This window comes from Capsicum annuum, chromosome 1 (genome assembly GCF_002878395.1).
Source record: "Capsicum annuum cultivar UCD-10X-F1 chromosome 1, UCD10Xv1.1, whole genome shotgun sequence".
Taxonomy (NCBI): Eukaryota; Viridiplantae; Streptophyta; class Magnoliopsida; order Solanales; family Solanaceae; genus Capsicum; species Capsicum annuum.
The window spans coordinates 242,349,220-242,368,876 of NC_061111.1; the positions used below are offsets into that span (position 1 = coordinate 242,349,220).

Sequence of the window (19,657 nt, forward strand, 5' to 3'; positions counted from 1 at the left end):
TCAAGCTCTTTTCAAACACTTGGTGATCATGAAAGTATTGCATTGTCTCCGTGATAACTTTTTAACTAACTCCCAAAATTCAGGAAAAAGTTCATTGTGAATCCAGCTGGACCTAGTGCCTTGTCAATTGCACAAGACTTGATGCTTTCTCGTACCTCTTCCCCCTCAAAGTTTTGCAACCAACTTTGTTCATCATTTGACACAACTGTTGCTCCAACAACAACAACAACAAACCCAGTGTATTCCCACCAAGTGGGGTCTGGGGAGGTTAAAATGTATGCAGTCCATACCGCTACCTCCGAAGAAGTAGAGAGGTTGTTTCCGATGGACCCCCAGCTCAAGATAAAGAATAGTAAAACAAGGTCATAGAACTACATGAAACAGAATGTTGTGGCATAACCGAAATAAGAAATGAAAAATAATAAAAATAGATGCTAAGGGAGACACGAAAATAAGAGCAATACTAATAAAAATAGGAGATAAGAAATAAGAAGCGACCACCCCCCGTAGTCGCCAACACTAGCGGTTTCTATCAAAGAACACAGTCCTAGGATTACTAACCCGACTACACCAGAACCCCCTAACTACTCATTACCACCCACACACGCACTAACCTTCTACTCTTATCCGCGACCTCCATATCTTCCTATCTAGAGTCATGTCCTCAATAAGCTGAAATAGCCCCATGTCATGTCTAATCACTTCTCTCCAGTATTTCTTCGGTCTACCTCTTCCCCTAGCCTCTCACACCTACGAAACGGGATATCTGTGCCCCTCCTCATCACATGCCCAAACCATCTCAGCCTTCCTTCCCGCATATTGTCCTCCACCGAAGCCACTCCCACCTTCTCCCAGATAATCTCATTCCTAAATCTATCCCCTCTAGTAAGTCCACACATCCAACGCAACATTCTCATTTCCGCTACCTTCAATTTTTGAATGTGGGAGCTCTTGACTGGCCAACACTCCGCACCATACAGCATGGCCGGATGAACTGCCACTCTGTAAAACTTGCCTTTAAGATTTAAGGGCACTTTCTTATCACATAACACTCCTGAGGCGAGCCTCCACTTCATCCAACCTGCACCAATCCGTTTAGAGATATCCTCATCAATCTCGCTATTCCCCTGAATCATGGACTCAAGATACTTAAAAATGTCCCTCTTACAAACATCCTGGGAATCCAACCTCACCACCACTCCCTCCTCCTACTCCAAGTCACTAAACTTGCATTCCATATACTCCGTCTTGGACCTACTCAACCTGAACCCCTTTGACTCGAGAGTTTACCCCCAAACCTCCAATTTTCCATTCACACACACACACCCCCTCCCGCGTATCATCAATTAGCATTACATCATCTACAAATAACATACACCACGGCACCTCATCTTGAATACTCTGCGTCAACACGTCCATCACAAGCGCAAACAAAAATGGGCTGAGAGTCGATCCCTGATGCAACCCTGTCTCTACTGAAAAATGTTCTGAGTCTCCTCCCGCCGTCCTCACCCGAGTCTTCCCTCCGTCGTGCATGTCCTTAATAGCTCTGATGTACGCCGTCGAGACCCCTCTCACATCCAAGCATCTCCAAAGAACCTCCCTCAGGACTTTGTCATAAGCCTTCTCTAGGTCGATGAACACCATGTGTAAATCCTTCCTCCTTTCCCTATACTGCTCCACCAATCTTCTCACCAGGCGGATTGCCTCTGTCATCGAGCGACTAAGCATAAAATCAAACTAATTTTTCGAAATGGACACGACCCTCCTCAATCTCCACTCAACCACCCTCTCCCAAATCTTCATAGTATGACTCAACAACTTAATACCCCTACAGTTGTCGCAACTCTGAATGTCACCCTTGTTTTTATATAACGGAATCATCGTACTCCATCTCTAAGCCTCAGGAATTTTTGCAGTCATAAAAATGTCGTTAAACAAATCAGTCAACCACCTCAAACCTGCTCCACTAATAAACTTCCAACAATCCACCAAAATTTCGTCAGGCCCCGTCGCCCTACCTCTCCGCATCCCACGAATAGCCTCTCTGACGTCCTCAACCTTAGTACATTTACAGTAACCGAAATCCCAATTTTCCTCCGAGTGCTCCAGCACCCCTAGCTCAATGTTTTTGTCCCCCTACTCGTTCAATAAGCCAAGAAAATACTCCTGCCATCTCTTCTTAATGTGGGCGTCCTCTATCAAAACTCTCCCATCCTCCTCCTTAATGCACTTCACTTGATCGAGATTACGACCCTTTCGCTCCCTAGCTTTAGCCAGCCTATACAGTCTCTTTTACCCACCTTTCTCCTCTAACCTCACATATAGGCTCTCAAATGTTGCTGTCTTAACAGCCGCAACTGCTAACTTAGCCTCCTTCCTTGCTATTTTGTACACTTTCCTATTCACCCGTTTCTCTTCATCTTTACTCTCAAAAAACTTAACATACGCCTTCTTCTTACTCTCCACTTTCTTTTTAACTTCTTCATTCCACCACCAGTCCCCCTTATGCCATCCTGCCCGACCCCTCGAAACACCCAACACTTCTCTAGCAGTCTCCGTGATGCAACTGGCAGCCCTATCCCATGCAACATTCACATCCCCCTGCACTCCCACACCCCTATTCCCACCACCTTCTCCCCTATCTCCAGTGCAGTAACAGGCGTCAAGCCTCCCCACTTAATTCTAAGACGACCCTCCCCGACTCTTCTCTTTTGCTCTTCTTGATAATCATGTCCATCACCAGAAGCCTGTGTTGGGTCGAAAGATGCTCACCCAGGATGACTTTACAGTCCCTACAGAAGGCTCTATCCCCCTTCCTAAGCAGCAAAAAGTCAATTTGAGTCTTTGCTATCGCACTTCGGATGGTAATCACGTGATCCTCCTTCTCCGAAAAAGTCGAAGTCACAACCACCAGCCCAAAGGCCCTCGCGAACTACAACAGAGCAGCTCCCTCCCCATTTCTATCATCAAAACCAAAACCTCCATGCACATCTTCATAGCCTCCCGACAAAACCCCAATGTGTCCATTGAAGTCCCCTACTATGACAATCTTCTCCGAACTAGGCACGCTTCGCACCACCTCGTCCAAAGCCTCCCAAAAACTCTCTTTCACCCCCTCATCCAAGCCCGTCTGCGGGGCATAAACACTACACACACGCAGCGTAAAGCCCCCAAAGACCAACTTAATCGTCATCAGCCTATCACTGACCCGCCTGACCTCCACTACCTGCCCTCTAAGCTCCTCGTCCACTAAGATGCCCACTCCATTCCGATGCCTCTCACTCCCAGAGTACCACAACTTGTACCTATCCACATCCCTAGCCTTAGACCCTACCAACTTAGTCTCCTGAACACACGTAATATTAATCCTCCTCTTCTTAAGAATCTCCACCAGCTCAACGAACTTACCCTAAAAGGTCCCTATGTTCCAAGACCCTATCCTCTCTAGCCTTTCGCCTACCTCTACCACCCCTCACCTACTATCCCTGCCTCCCGACCTCGACCCCACACCCACCCCTGTCCTCCTCACTACACCCACTCCCAAAACGAACCCCCCACCCCAGCCCTTCAGACATGACCCTACTCCACCATCAACCCCTAAAGCCACTACTCAAGGACCTACACGGAACCCCAAACAGACAAGCAAACTAATAGGCAAAAGCAGGACAAAAGCCCGTCATGCAGAAAACACCCTACCGGTCTAGCAGCTAGAACAACACCCAGTAACCACCAAAAGCTAAACCAGCCAGTCAAAGCTCTAGTCACAATAGAAGAATAATACAAGGAAACTAAATAGTAAGAAGTAACTAAAAATCAGTGGTTTAGATGTCATCGAGATACTCCTGCGTGCTGCTGGTTCCGGCAAGTTTGTAGTAGAAATTGGTTGCCGGAGAAGGGTCACCAGAACAAGCCCGTCGGTGCGTCGCCGGAATGACGCCGGAGCGACCTCTGGACTTGTCGGGACTGGGTCTTCATACCAACCTGCTCTTACCAATGTTGTGCCTTTACTTGTCGCCGGAGTCAAGTCGAGCCGGCGGGAACCTACGCCCGCCGGCAATAGCAGTGCCCAGGGGGAGGTAAAGGGTAAAAGGAAGAGAAGAGGGTAGAGACGGGGATGAGGAGATCTGGGGGGAGAGAGACTTTACCTGTTGCCGATGATGTCGTCGCGGGCGTCAGCGTCGGCGTCGACCGTTGGAGCTTTAGGTGAACGTTAGGTGAGAGAACGTTAGGTGAACGTTAGGTGAGCAAAACGATAGTCGTTCAGATAGTAGCATTGGTTGGCACTTTTAATTTCTTCTGGTTCAGTGATGGTTTGTTTTTTCACCTCAAATGAATCTATAGAATTATACCTCTTGTGGGCATTAGCCATCTTGTGGAAATACTTGGTACTCATGTCTCCGTTCTTCAACCATTACACTTTTGACCTTTGCCTCCATGCTATTTCCTCCCTCTTTGCCACCTCTTCAAACTCCATGGCTAGGTGGGTCTTTTGAACTAACTCGTCATCAGTGAGATTTGTTTGCTCTTGTACAGTTTCCCATGTCCTTAGTTGTTCTAGCACCTCTTCTTTTCTTTGTTTCCAATTTTCCCTATTGTTTCTGCTCCATTGCATCAACTCCTTTTTGAGGAGTTTTAACTTGCTAGCTAGAATGAAAGCAGGCTTGGCGCTGCTAGGAAAGAACTCCACTACTCTTTGACCTTGTCTTTAAATCCCGCTACTTCTAGCCACCAATTTTCGAATTTAAAATAAGATTTCTTGAAATTCCAATCCCCACAAGTGAGAAGAATAGGGTTGTGATCAGACCCTATTCTTGGAAGTGATGTTTGCTTAACCTGTAGAAAAACATCCTCCCAATCAGCTGAATAGACGAACCTATCTACCCTGGATGCACTTTCGTGATTGTCTCCACCCCCCAAGTAAAAGATCCACCAAATAAGAGGATCTACCAATTCAAGATCATTAATGCTCTCGGAGAATTCGACCATTGCTCTTGAGATTCTGTGACAATTTGTTCTTTCTATGACAAATCTTGTGGCATTGAAGTTACCCACACACCACCATTGGTCCCTCGCAGATCCTACTGCCTGCTAAGTCACTCTACAATTCTCTTCTAGTCACCCTGTCACAATCTGCACATACAGCACTCCGGAACCACGTTAAATCCCGCTTAAGATCTGTGAATTTACATGTGATCAATAGACCAACTACCTCAACCAGCTCCCCCTCCCATTCCATTTTATCCCCCATAATCATAATCCCTCCTCTGTTGCCCCTAGCCTCTAAATGTTCTTCCCCCACCCACCTATTATCCCACAACTCGCTTAATAGATTTTTAACATCTCCTTCTAATTTAGTAATCTATTTAGAAAGATGGTAATCTATTCCATGGTTCTGTGAAAGATAGTAATCTATTTCATGGTTCTGTGTGTAGTGTTTATACACTGTGGGTGGGTTTGGAAGAGGAGGTGAAAGCGAGGTTTTGGGAGGCTTTGGACGAGGTGGTGAGAAGTGTGCCTAGTTTGGAGAAGATTGTCATAGCGGGGGACTTCAATGGGCACATTGGGGTTTTGCTGAGAGGTTATGACGATGCGCATGGAGGTTTTGGTTTAGGTGATAGAAATGTTAAGGGAGTGGCTCTGTTGGATTTTGCGAGGGCCTTTGGGCTGATGGTGGTGAATTCGAGCTTTCCGAAGAAGAAGGATCACTTGATTACCTTCCGAAGCGCGATAGCCAAGACTCAGATTGACTTTCTGCTGCTAAGGAAGGGGGATAGGGTTTTATGTAGGGACTGTAAAGTCATTCCGAGTGAGCATCTTTCGACTCGGCACAGGCTTCTGGTGATGGACTTGATTATGAAGAAGAGCAAGAAGAGAAGGGCCTGGGAGGGTCGGCCTAGAATTAGGTGAGGTGGCTTGACGCCAGATAGTGCACTGGAGATAGAGGAGAAAATGGCGGGTTTGGGGGTGAGGGATTGTAGGGGGACGTGGAGGCTATGTGGGATAAGTCTGCTAGTTGCATCACGGAGACTGCTAGAGAAATGTTGGGTGTTCGAGGGGTCGGGCAGGACGACATGAGGGGAACTGGTGATGGAATGAAAAAGTTAAGAAGAAAGTGGAGATTCAGAAGGGGGCGTATGTTAAGTTGATTGAGTAAAGATGCAGAAGAGGAGGGTGAATAGGGAGGTCTAACAAAGTAGCAAGAAAGGAGGTTAAGCTAGCAGTTACGGCGGCTAAGACAGCGGCGTTTGAGAGCTTGAATGCGGGGTTAGAGGAGAAAGGCGGGGAAAAGAGGTTGTATAGGCTTGCTAAGGCTAGGGAGCGCAAGGGTCGGGACCTCGACCAAGTGAAGTGCATTAAGGGAGAGGATGGTAGAGTTTTGGTGGAGGATGTCCACATTAAGAAAAGATGGCAGGAGTATTTTCATAGGCTTTTGAACGAGGAGGGGAACAGAGCCATTGAGTTAGGAAAGCTGGAGCACTCGAACGAGAATCGTGATTTTAGTTATTGTAGACGTTTTAAGGTTGTGGAGGTCAGAGAAGTTATTCATACAATGCGGAGGGGAAGGGCGATGGGGCCTAATAAGATTCCGATGGATTTTTGGAAGCTTATGGGTAGGACAGACTTAAGGTGGCTGATTGATTTGTTTAACCACATTTTCAAGACGGCGAGGATGCCTGAGGCTTGGAGGTGGAGTACGATGATTCTGTTATATAAAACAAGGGTGACATTCAGAGTTGCACCAACTATAGGGGTATCAAGCTGTTAAGCCATACTATGAAGATTTGGGAGAGGGTGGTGGAGCGGAGATTGAGGAAGATCGTGTCTATTTTCGAGAATCAGTTTGGTTTTATGCCTGGTCGCTCGACGACAGAGGCAATCCACCTAGTGAGGAGATTGGTGGAGCAGTATAGGGAAAGAAGGAGGGATTTGCAAATGGTGTTCATCGACTTGGAGAAAGCATATGAAATGCTCATCGACTTGGAGAAAGCGTATGACAGTCCCTAAGGAGGTTCTTTGGAGCTGCTTAGAGGCAAGAGGGGTCCCGATGGTGTACATCAAAGCTATTAAGGACATATACGATGGAGGAAAGACTCGGGTGAGAACGGCGGGAGGGGACTCAGAGCATTTTTCAGTTGTGACAGGGTTGCACCAGGGTTCGACTCTTAGTCCGTTCCTGTTTGCTTTGGTGATGGACGTGTTGACGCGACGTATTCAAGGAGAAGTGCCATGGTGTATGTTGTTTGCGGACGATGTAGTGTTGATTGACGAGACGCAGGGAGGGTGAATGAAAAATTAGAGGTTTGGAGGCAAACCCTGGAATCGAAGGGGTTCAGGTTGAGTAGGTCCAAGACGGAGTATATGGAATGCAAGTTTAGTGACTTGAGGCAGGAGGATGATGTGGTGGTGAGGCTGGATTCCCAGGATATTTGTAAGAGGGATAGTTTTAAGTATCTTGGGTCTATGATTTAGGGGAATAGCGAGATTGATGAGGATGTCTCTAAACGTATTGGAGCAGATTGGATGAAGTGGAGGCTCGCCTCGGAAGTGTTGTGTGATAAGAAGGTGTCACTTAAGCTTAAAGGCAAATTCTACAGAGTGGCTGTCCGTCCAGCTATGCTATATGGAGCAGAGTGTTGGCCGATCAAGGACTCCCACATTCAAAAATGAAGGTGGCAGAAATGAGAATGTTGCGTTGGATGTGTGTACTTACTAGTGGAGATAAAGTTAGGAATGACATAGTCCGAGAGAAGGTGGGAGTGGCTTCGGTGGAGGACAAGATGCGGGAAGGAAGACTGAGATGGTTTGGGCATGTGATGAGGAGGGGCAAGGATGCCCCAGTTCGTAGGTGTGAGAGGCTAGCGTTGGATGGCTTCAGGAGGAGGAAAGGTAGGCCGAAGAAGTACTGGAGGGAAGTGATTAGACATGATATGGAGCAGCTTCAGCTTACTGAGGGCATGACCCTAAATAGGAAGGTGTAAAGGTCGCGGACAAGGGTAGGAGGCTAGGACGCGTGCGTAGGTTGTAGCAAGTAGTTAGAAGAGTTCATGTATAACTGGGTTAGTAATCCTAGGACTGCGTCCATAGGTAGAAGCCCCTAGTCAGGAGGGTTCGGGTATGGAGGGTGCCTCTGGTCTGTGAGTGTATGCTACTATTAGGTGGGTGTCGTTTGCCCTATTTCTTAATCTCTTATTTCATATGGCGCTTATTTATCTTATTTCGTATTGCTCTGATTTCTATTTTATTTTAGTATGTCTTATTCCTTTTTATATTATGCCATCCATCATGCTGCATGTTGGGGTCTATCGAAAACAACCTCTCTACTTCTTTGGAGGTAGCGGTATGGACTGCGTACATTTTACCCTCCCCAGACCCCACTTTGTGGGAATACACTGGGATTGTAGTTGTTGTTGTGGTTTTAATTTTTTTGCTTCAACTGTTATTGGAAAAATGTAAGTGTGCACTGTTTTTGTGAACATATGTAGTTTAAGATACAAAGTAAGGTTTTTCAATTTCTTTTTGGAAACTATTTAATTGTAGACTTACACTCTACCCCTGATGATATGATTTATAGTCATACAAATATCTACTGCTTGTTATACTTAATCTTATAGACTACAAGTTTCAAAAGTCACTCTTTTTTAACCTCTAAAATGGGAAGGAAGGAGTATAACGTGTCAACGCTTCATTCAAACTTCTGTAACTGGACCAGCCGAGAGATGTGTCAAGAGCAAGTGAATTTAGATGCTATGCACAGAATATTCATATCATGTTATGCAGAGATAACAAGTAAATGTAATTGAGTCGGGATGTTAGCTCAAAAACATGACTTCCCATGGACTATGTAAATACGATGATTTAAAAATAAAGGAGGCAAAGTAGAAATATAGCTTGAGAATGCACGAGGCAAAGAATATCTGATTGCGTATCTCTGGTTAATAAAATGGAGCAAAGAAAAAAGTAATGGTATCAAGTGAACCAAATAACACGTTTCACTATTTTTTATATATAAAAGGGAGTTACATATTCCCCTGCTGACTAAACTTACCAATATCGAAAATCTGCCGTTAGATTAACTATCAATAACCATAACTCTCTCCATTGATATTATCTAATCACATTGACTTGACAAGAAAAACTATAAAAATGATGAAGCTTATATACTAGGTCGAATTTTGATTGATAAAAGCACAAGGATTTCTGTCTCTCTCTGCCCCACAATCAGGATGGATTTCTGGCACTCGCCATTGATAACACTGCTACTATCACCCACCAACACCACTTGCTATTACTCACAACACCACCATTCCCAATTGATACTCACAACCAGCACCGCTAGCCATCACCATCACCACCAGCCATCACCACCAACCCCATATAATCTTTTAAAATATGGTATTAGATTAATTTTTGTTGATAACCAGTATTAGATTAATTTAGTATTTTATGAATTTTATATTTATTAATTTTTAAATAAAAACATTTATATATTCAGATTTTGAAAAACCAACCGTCTTAATCAATTAGTATTCAAATCTTAATACAACGACTATTATTATTCAGATTTGTATAATTCATACATCTAAATCTTAATATTCAAATAGGTATTCAGATTAAAACATCTTAATCTTAAGGAAAACAAATGGGGCTTTATCAGCCCTATCTGATTTTACCTTTTTGGGCATAAAGGGTTGCTTTCCCAACTAACCCAGAAATCTCAAGGGCCAGCTGTCACACGATTCAAAACTTGGTAAATAATGAGCCAACCCTTTACCTTTCACTTAAATAATTGTTCTTCCACCTTCTTTATTAAAAAGTAACAGTTGACCCACCTTTTGAGTTTAAGCTTATACTTTTGTTTTGGAGAATAAGTTAGGGCTCAAGGTGTATGCTTAAAGGACCTGGTTTACCTTGAAGTAACTACAACTTCCACATGTAACCTCCACATTTGTATCTCAAAGATATAAGGTCATAAAAAAGCAGCTGCAGCTTCACAGGAGCAAATGCCAACCACTAACTTGATATATAAATACAGCACGTATTCATAAATGATGGCTGAAGCAACCTGCAAATCTAAACCAGATGGGATCTGAGAAGCTCTTTCAAAGGAATGGATAGCCGTAGATCCCACAGGACAACTTCAAATTCCGAACTGGGAATCAATACTGTGCTAGCACTAAGATCTAAAGTGACAATCACTAAGCTATTGGGCAGCCTCATAGTTCACATAGATTTTTATTAGCACAGAAATAATGACTGAAAACGTATACACTCACCACTGATAGCAACTCGGGCCTAGGGAGGTTTCACATACAGATAATCCAACAACCTCCACCACCACCACCACCCAAACAAACCAAGACAAGAAAGAAAAGCAAAAGTGGGAAAGGAAATGAGTAAGAAGCAAAAATGGCCCAAATGCAGAAAGGACCCCACAAGAGAAGTTAGGCAACTCACAGGGGATCTACAAGAGGAGTCAAACTCGATATGTCCTCTGAAGATGATGGGAAGAAGTGATTGAAGAGTTGATGCTCTAGCTGACACACCTGCATTTAAGATGTCAAAGATAAAGTATGGAGAGACATATATCGCAATTTTACTCTAATAGGCCTTTAGCAAGACTTTGTTAGAAGCAACTTCTAATATTAACTTTGGCAATAGTGATTCACAGAAAACATATAGAAGTTCTGATTCCCTCTTTAAAGAAATCAAGGCTGTTATAGTTTTAGCTCATTTATCCTAAATCCAATTAGAGGAAATATACATCTACACTAAGATGAGCTAACCATTAAAAGAAAAGGTAAGACGTGGTTCTCTTATTTACAACTAATTACATTGACTTATTTGAGAATGAGAACTAATTACTTTGAACACACCCTATCAAAGAAAAAAGAGAAATGTATTAGGATTGCTCCTATGACTATCAAGACTAGGAGGTCAACTTTGAATTGTGTCTTTTCTTCTTCTTTTTTTTTTATACCCCCAACCCCCACCCCCACCAACACCCAAAATAAAGAAAACACCGCCATCGCCATAAAAAGAACAGTCATCAATTTTTGTCCTTGAATCTCCTCCTCTTTTCGTACTAGAAGAAAATAAGGCAGGATGTAATAGTAATACCATTCTCGGTAAAAAGTGTTGTAAATATTACTGATGTCGTTTAAATGTACCTGCATTAAATATGCACATCCAGATCTAGTTAAAGATGACAATGCTTCTGTCCAGGAAAATTCAGAGATCCGCTGTTGCACTATACCTCTTATCTGCATTAAATGAAACAGAATGAGTACTAATTAAAATTCAAAAAAAAAAAAAGAGCAGCTATAGAACTAAAAGGAGCAGTTTTACTACTCACCAAGGAAAGACGCTGTTCACAATAGAGTTTGTGGCATTCTTCAAGAAGTTGAATATACTCTTTTCTAGGTGCTCTGCTTTCAATTTCCTCCAAGATAGGCTTAAGCTGCAGGTAACTAAGATCATTTGGTTCATGGATTACACGTTAAAGCTAGTCCTAGGTTTTTTTTTTTTTTTTAGATTAGAAATATCTCTCTCATACAACAAATTAATACAGTTTTTATAAATAAAAACTAAAAAGCAAGGAGATGTTCCAATGTTACCTCATTTGCTGCAGCCTTGAAGCGTACATATATTATAGATGACTCTATACCCTCGGCAAAAGATGTTTTGCTACCACCACTGCTTCGTATTGCAGCCTGAACCTGATGAAATGGGTATATTTATCTCAGGTGATGCAACCATTCATCTGCGAGTCAAATATTTTTGTGCATATAGCAACGAAACATAAAGCAGATTTACCTGAGAAGAAGTACTTCTAAGAACGGAAAGAACATGAGAGCGAATCATTCCCAGAGCTCGAGACTGGTTACAAGGGGACAAAGGAAAAACAGAAAGAGAATGGGCAATGGGATTAGAATTCTTATGTCCAAATATTTCATAAAACCATGCCAACTGTATAAAGAAAATGTGACATCACATATGATTACATAAAGTTGATGTCAATTCTTTAAAGTACCTGAAGTTGTCGAAACTTGACCAAATAAATGCTGCACTCGGCATATTGTGGGTTACTCTCGACATATCTTCAGTGAAGCAGAGGAAAAACACAATGGTTATTTTAGCTCTTATGCATAGATTTACAAGTTTAATTTAACAGGACTTAATCTTGATAAAAGAATTTACATCCCTAGAAGAAACCTGTCACTCTAGACATGTCCACATGGTAAACTTTACAGATAACCAAGGAAAAGTATGGATAATACATCATTGCAGTGGTTCTAATATTCATGGATTTCAATGCAGTAATATGAGATGAAATGTCACTTACGATATGCACTCATCAAGTCTTTTAAGCAATGGAAGAAAATTTGTACTCCCAACGCTCATGCTAGGAGAATAAAAAGTGGTCGCAACCTGCAAATAGAAGTGTGAGACACCCATGAGGAGTTAAATTGAAACAAAAAACAGAAAACTGGGTATTTTGACATTTCGGGAAGTTCAACAAGAAGAAGACAACGAGGACTTGAAGAGAAAACTAAACACAAGATAAATCAAGCTGATGCAATGCCCCAATTAGATGTAATTACACAAAAAAAATTAGAAAATATTTAGGCAAATGGCCGTGATTAAATAAAGAATATCTACAGTGGAGAATGAAAAAGTTCTTTCTAGAGGGAATTTAAAACAGGGAACTCTCATCCTCAATCTCACAAGTGAAAAGGTTTTCCTTTAGAAACCACCAAGCACATAAATAGGAGAAAGAAGAGTTGACCAAAAGACGATATTAAAAAACCAACTTAAATAAATAAGTTGCTAAGCAAGAAACACCAAAATAATCAAAAAGCACTAGATTGGTAAAGACAAGAAAGAATAGCTTTGGATGACTCATTTTTAACAGGAGGAAGAAAACAATCTAGATTCAAAGCTTAATTAACAAAGGATAAAGCACTGCACGCTCCGGTGTGCAGGTGTGGAAAAAATCTATTTGAAAAACATGAATATCTTGAAGCGGAAAGCTCTCAATTCTTAAAGCTGTTTTTCCATAGTTCAAGCTCACAGTTAGGTATAATTCCTCATTAATGTATCAAAGCATAAAAAATACAGATAGCATTAATTCTCTGCACTCAAAATAAAGTTGATGCAGAAAAATACCCAACTCAGCATATGCATAGATAGACCACTGTGGATACTAGTGTAAAAGGCAATGAATAACAATGGAATATTTTTATCAACATACAGTACCAATTTTCAAAAAATATTATTATCAACATAAATGGCAGTTGGACCTTACATTCTCCAATTCATCAAAGTAATTGAGCTTATTGTGAAGTGATTCTGCAAACTCAATTAATTTCTGCTTCTCCAAAAGCTGCACATAAACAAGAAATTGCACAAGACGTTCAATGATGCTTCCTGTTGTTTATAATTGTATCTTTACCTGTACATCGCATGTGCATATATTACACACTGATAAGGAACTTCCTAATTTCAAATGTCACCTACTGGACATTTTTTTTATTTTTTTTTTCAACAGAAATCTGAAATATCCAATATTGACATGAATTGTAACTACACAATGCTTTCATCCAAACAACTACTTCGGTTAGCAAAAAAAAAACAAGAAAACACAAAATGAAGAAATGCATTTACTTGGAACTAGGTGGCAATTCAAGATGTTTGGCAACTATTGAATATATCGTAGACTTTAATCCATCAATATCGTAGATTGGAAATGAAGACTTTCAACATCATAGATTAAGGCAAAACTATGTCTATTAAAAATTTGAACTCCTTTTTTACAAGCCTATCCACTTATTATACAATTAATTGTTCCTTTGTTCCTCAAAATTTTAAACAGAACAAAGCAGAAAGTACAATCTATAGCTAAAGTAACCACAGATGCTAAGAAAAATGGGTTGACACACCAGTCTATCACACGCATCATGAAGAGTTTTAGTCTTTGTTGCCACTGCTTGATGCTGCAATTGCAGCTCATTGAATAAGTCAAGTGTTTCATCCACCTGCAAGAGAGACATTTTTAAGGGCAAGAGCATGTCAACTCAAAAGCATGCATAGAATAAATGAGCAGAAAAGGCTTAAGAGAAGAGTATAAGAGCATTCTTTTTCTTCTCAATACCTGCTGAAGTATACTATCACAGGTCTGAATCTGCTCTGTTAAGGTGTTGACATAATGCTGATATTTTTCTTCAGTCTATGCACAGAAAGAAAGCATATGTAATTTTTTTTATCAGCGAGTATAAAAGAAGAAGCGTATGTAATTTTGTAAATGCATCAACTCGTAACTTTTGGAAGAAACAGAAGACATATAAACAATATAAGACCAACCTCTGATTTCATGGCTGCTTCAAGATCGGCAAACCACTTGTAAAACTGTATCAACAAAACAGCACAAAGGGGAAGAAGAAAATCATATCAAGTTCAAGCAGCAATAGAGAAAAGGACAACTTAAGAAGCTATTACTATCAACATTTACAAAGACAACTGAGCAAGTTCAGTATTCAAGCGTATATAAAAATGCAACACAGATTTTCATGCAAACAAATTTGGAAAACTAAAGCTCCCTATTAAGTGGCTTGATTCTGCTGGACAATGACACATGGAGCAATACTAACAGAGCAATTCTTTCAACAAAGAGGCCTGACTATATGCAGAAAGTGCAACATGTGTGAAATGGAGGCCGAGTATGTTAACTAACTCCTATTACACTGTCCAATAGACTGGCAGTTGTGACAGTTACTTTTAACATTTTTGAAGTAAAGAGAATCATGCCAATTGCCAAGATTCATGAAGAAATTTAACTTTGCTAAACAGGAAAAGGCGTGGGGAAAGGAAAGAGACACATATGGAAAACCATAGCTTCATCATGTGACTAGCTTTGTGTGATGTGTGTGTGTGTTTTATTTGGGGAGGGGGCCTCCACATGAGATGTAGCTCCATGTGGTTCTTTGGAAGGAGAGAAGTAAGAGGCCTTTTGAAGGGGGTGGATAATGATTCCGTACAGTTGACAAATAACCTCCTATAGTTACTTTTTTGTGCACCGACAAGGTTCTTGTGAGTATAAATTATTGGATGCCTTTGAAAGAGAACTTTTTGATGATAAGGTAAATAATTTTATAATGATTCGGAAAATCTGTTTACCAAAGACATAGAATAAAACAAAAGGAGAAAAAGAAAAGAACTTCTAGAGCTATCTCTATCATTTCACATGCATAAAAATTAAGAAACGAAAACATACTCCATGGAATGGGAAGTTGAAGACCAACTAAAGTTCAAATACGGAGGAGAGTTCTAGAACAAGTTGCTTTGCATGTCTTTCGGATATATAGACATAAATACTGCTCCACTCAAGCAGGTAGAGTAAAGGCCATAAACAGCCACTATGGTCATCAACCTGAACACATCACATGCAATGTAAGTATTTCTACGTCAGAAGACGTTGTGTATCAGTATTATATCTCACTAAATGTAAGTTCCAGTCATTCTTTGACCGACATAAGGTGTTTCCTCTCCAGTTAATTAGCCATAAGGACCAAAATGAGAGGCATATTCTCTAGTAAGCCAAAAAATGGATGGGGCTTTTAGCAAGCAATTATCAGGCCTTATGTTCAACTCATCGATTTAGCAGTTACCTTGTGATGGATGAAGTGGAAGCTCGCGTCGGGGGTGCTGTGTGATAAGAAGGTGCCGCCTAAGCTTAAAGGCAAATTCTACAGGGCGGTAGTCCGTCCGGCCATGTTGTATGGAGCGGAGTGTTGGCCAGTGAAGAACTCCCACATCCAAAAGATGAGGGTGGCAGAAATGCGGATGTTGCGCTGGATGTGTGGGCTGACTAGAGGGGATAGAGTTCGGAATGAGAACATCCGGGAGAAGGTTGGTGTGACACCAGTGGAGTGCAAGATGCGGGAAGCCCGGTTGAGATGGTTCGGACACGTGAAGAGGAGGGGCATGGATGCCCCGGTCCGTAGGTGTGAGAGGCTAGCGTTGGATGGGTTTAAGCGGGGTAGGGGTAGGCCGAAGAAGTACTGGGGTGAGGTGATTAGGCGAGACATGGAGCAGTTACAGCTCACCGAGGACATGACCCTAGATAGGAAGGTCTGGAGGACGCGAATCAGGGCAGAGGACTAGGGCCAGCCTGAGTCGCTAGTGTAGGGAACTACTTGGTGGGGGTTTATTCATGTTAGGAGTCCGTGTCCCATGTTTTATTATGGATCTGTGTGTTTTCCTTTGTTTTAGATTACTTATGGGTGCCGTATTTATGTTATGTAATCTTGTAACCTTGTGCTGTGCTTTACTATGTGTTTGTGTGGTACCGCGTGTCTTGAGCCGGGGGTCTATCGGAAACAGCCTTTCTACTTCTTCAGAGGTAGAGGTATGGACTGCGTACATCCTACCCCCCAGACCCCACCAGGTGGGAATACACTGGGTTTGTTGTTGTTGTTGTTGTACTGGTTTAGCAGTTACGTGTGGCTGAGGAGTCACCAGTACAACACACTACAACTTCTAGTCTTGCAGAAATATAACTCTATATTTTAGCATTGATAACTCTAAACGCAAATATAAATAGCTTATCATGGTTACAAGATTTTATTATTTTTGATTCCTTGTCCAACATTTAGCTGATCATGCAACCTTTTTGATAAGGGAATAAATTATTCATGATCCCTTATTTGAAATATGAAATATTAAGATGTGCAACCTGGAATATAAAAGATAGAGGGAGTGCCAACTATGCATTGTAGAGTTTCACCTGATTTGTATTCACTAGGACTGCTTCAATGGCCCATGAATCCTCCAGAGAGCTGAGCTTTGTAGAGACACACAGACTATTATCGTGTCCAGAAATATGATGCTGGGATTTGAAATAAAAACACATTTCAGGTAATTGAATTTGAGATAGATGGTATTCTGAAACCAACCAAGAAGGAAAAATTCACCAAATTAGACGGGAAAGGTCTCTCAGCAACTGCATGGGAAAGTGCTTGTATGGCTGTCTGCTGTTGCTCTGTTAATGGAGCATTCTATAAGAAGAAAACCAGGTAAAGTCGTTCAAGATATAAACATCAAGATAGCCACTAACGCTGATTAAGTTGATCAAAAGGAAAAACTTTCAATAGACATGAAAGACACACATGTGCTACACCCACATACAAACATTTCTTTTCTATCAATACAAACAATATCGTTTGACATGGTGAGGGCCACAAATGAAAAAAAAATCAAATCCAGGATGGAGGTGATTATTGATATGGTGATTATCCAATTGCAATTGCAAGAATAAGCTAAAACAAAAATCAACAATAGATAAGGAAACAACTAGTTAGCCGAAGGTTATATGAGGAAAGAGAGAGGCAGTGTCCATAATACCCCGCAAGATCCTAGACAAGTATTCAGCTATACATCACATGTTTAGAAGTCCCAAAGGCATTTATTTCATACTAAGTACAAGAGACTTAGCCATTTTAAGACCCCAAAATTTCGAACATTTTATTTTTTGGCCTTCCCCAGTTCGAAACGTTGATTTATGAGTTGAAATATGATTGGAGATGATAAAGGGTCATATGGGAGAGTTTTGAATTTTTGAAAAGGTTTCGGAGTGTTTCTGGACCCCGAAGGCAGAATGCCTCAGCGAATTGGGCGTGTCACGGAGGCTGGACCTCTGCGAAACACGGCGTGTCACGGATCTCTGCAATACACGTCGTGTCATGGAGGCTAGTCTCCGTGGTAGCCTCCGTGCCACAGAAGGGCACGGAGGCTGTGTTTTTCCTGCAATTTTATTTAAAGTTCAAGGGGGCATTTTGGTCTTTTTCCCCCTCTCCCTAATCGTCCAAATCACAATTTAAAATTCAAGAGGGGCATTATTTACCCCATTCCTCATCAGTTAACAACGTAGAAATCATCCCTATCCCCAAGAACACAAAAATCAAAGCTTTTCTCAAGAATTCAACCATTCAAGGTCCCAATTCCAGGTCTTCTTCAAGAATTCAAGCAACTCAGGTATGTGGGGCATTCATCAATGGGTTCCTTCCACCCATTGAGTCCCAAGAACCCTTTGAATTCATGTATAAACCCCTTTTTTCCCTCTTTTTATAAAATTCCAATGTTAAAGTACGAATTTACTCGATGTTCTCATAGTAGTTTTGAATTCAAGCCACACCAATATGTTTCCTCATGCGTATTTCGTTGTTATCTGCTTTAAATTTCAATCACCCATATCATGTTCAGTGGATACCATGTTAACTTACCAATTCATGAATAAAACCATATGAGCATGTTGTCCTTACAAGTTTAACATATTCCCATACTCATACACAAGGATTCCATCAGTTAAGGATATATTCTATGTTTTGGATCTCTGAATTATGAATTCCCTTATAGTGTTCTGAATTAATATTGTATTCAAAGCATTATTCAGTGCTGGAGGGTTATGAACACCCGATACCTATATGTTTATACACCAAAATCAAATGAGAGGACTAAGTACAAATACATCAAATTCAGTAGCAAATATTTTTTTTTAACAAAAAGCACTATACTATTCATTTATTTGGGCAAATGCAGTTATCAAATTTTTCATAGAAGAAGAGATCTAAATAATTTTGATTATGCTTTTACACAAATCTGATAAGATCGGGAGGAAATCAGAGAAATGTAGAAAATAAGAAAGGGTAAATAGAGATTGAACCATAACCTGTTCCCAAGTAGAAGCGAAATTGTAGCCTTTGGAAATAGCTTCCGACTTTGGAACACCAGGCCTTGTCGTCGTCGCCATTGGGTGGGGTTTATCGATACCCTCCCTTCTTCCACTACTTTACAACTGTTTCGGTTTATTGAAAAAAGGTAAACAAATAAGAATTGAAGAAAAAATTAGGGAAAAGAAACTGGTTGTGCAGTCACAATTCTATTACTGATGATTCCAAAATGAAGAGAGATGATTCTAGCGGTTACCATATGGATTCCAATGAAACCAACTTCGACTTGCCAGGTTCTGAGCAACGTATCTTCTCAGGTAGCTATATCTTCATGAAAACCCTGTAATGTGAAATCATGTCATTCTAAAATCAAACTAACAATTAGTTATTTTGATCAAGAGATTGCATTGCACAAATTGTAGGATAAAGTAGAAAAAAAAATCATGTTTTGATGATACTATTAGGTACCAAACACTGGTAGCAATGTCAAATTTATAACAGAAATGAGTGTTGTCAGAGTACAGTAGAAATAGCATATACAAAATCCTAACCGGAAAAGAGTTGTATTATAGTTTCTAGGTGTCGATGTAATTATGTAAACACATCATTCAATAATATTTTTTTTCATTAATTCTTACATGGAGTTGGTGAGAAACTTCAAAAAAGAAGAAAAAAACTCAGTCACCGTCATCAATTCCGATGACTGATTTGAGTCATTTTTTATTGTGTGGGTTGTGTGAAAATACAACACCACCAAGAGGATCGAAAAGCTCAGGCGATGCAAATCCGACCCAAACTACCGAAAAATCAGACCTCTCCGGTTGAATTTTTTGAGTGGTTCCTTTTTTGTTGGGTCGCCATTCTTTTCCGATCCGACCAGTTACTTTATTTTTAAATTCCAGCAACTTTTTGAAGATTCTGGCCGTCGA

At 41.0% G+C, this 19,657-nt stretch overlaps 1 protein-coding gene across 4 annotated transcripts in view; it reads right to left on the reverse strand.

Annotated features, from left to right (window-relative positions):
* Window positions 1-19,272, reverse strand: part of LOC107849277 (conserved oligomeric Golgi complex subunit 3) — a 52,137-nt gene extending 32,865 nt beyond the window's left edge. Inside the window, exons 1-17 of one of the 4 annotated variants that reach the window (XM_047400861.1) lie at window positions 19,197-19,272; window positions 18,985-19,068; window positions 18,728-18,853; window positions 16,974-17,057; window positions 16,787-16,888; window positions 14,365-14,409; window positions 14,156-14,230; window positions 13,944-14,039; window positions 13,310-13,387; window positions 12,347-12,432; window positions 12,035-12,101; window positions 11,818-11,880; window positions 11,619-11,720; window positions 11,357-11,461; window positions 11,172-11,264; window positions 10,459-10,547; window positions 10,000-10,066 (exon numbers count right to left, since the gene is read on the reverse strand). In XM_047400861.1, the coding sequence (XP_047256817.1) occupies window positions 10,015-10,066; window positions 10,459-10,547; window positions 11,172-11,264; window positions 11,357-11,461; window positions 11,619-11,720; window positions 11,818-11,880; window positions 12,035-12,101; window positions 12,347-12,432; window positions 13,310-13,387; window positions 13,944-14,039; window positions 14,156-14,230; window positions 14,365-14,409; window positions 16,787-16,888; window positions 16,974-17,057; window positions 18,728-18,808 (1,218 nt within the window). In that variant the 5' untranslated portion in view covers window positions 18,809-18,853; window positions 18,985-19,068; window positions 19,197-19,272 and the 3' untranslated portion in view covers window positions 10,000-10,014. Of the gene's footprint in view, window positions 1-9,999; window positions 10,075-10,454; window positions 10,548-11,171; window positions 11,265-11,356; window positions 11,462-11,618; window positions 11,721-11,817; window positions 11,881-12,034; window positions 12,102-12,346; window positions 12,433-13,309; window positions 13,388-13,943; window positions 14,040-14,155; window positions 14,231-14,364; window positions 14,410-16,786; window positions 16,889-16,973; window positions 17,058-18,727; window positions 18,854-18,984; window positions 19,069-19,196 lie in introns of those variants that run through there. The other 3 variants (XM_047400866.1, XM_047400858.1, XM_047400869.1) reach the window with 3 other exon arrangements.
* Window positions 19,273-19,657: the final 385 nt, after the last annotated feature.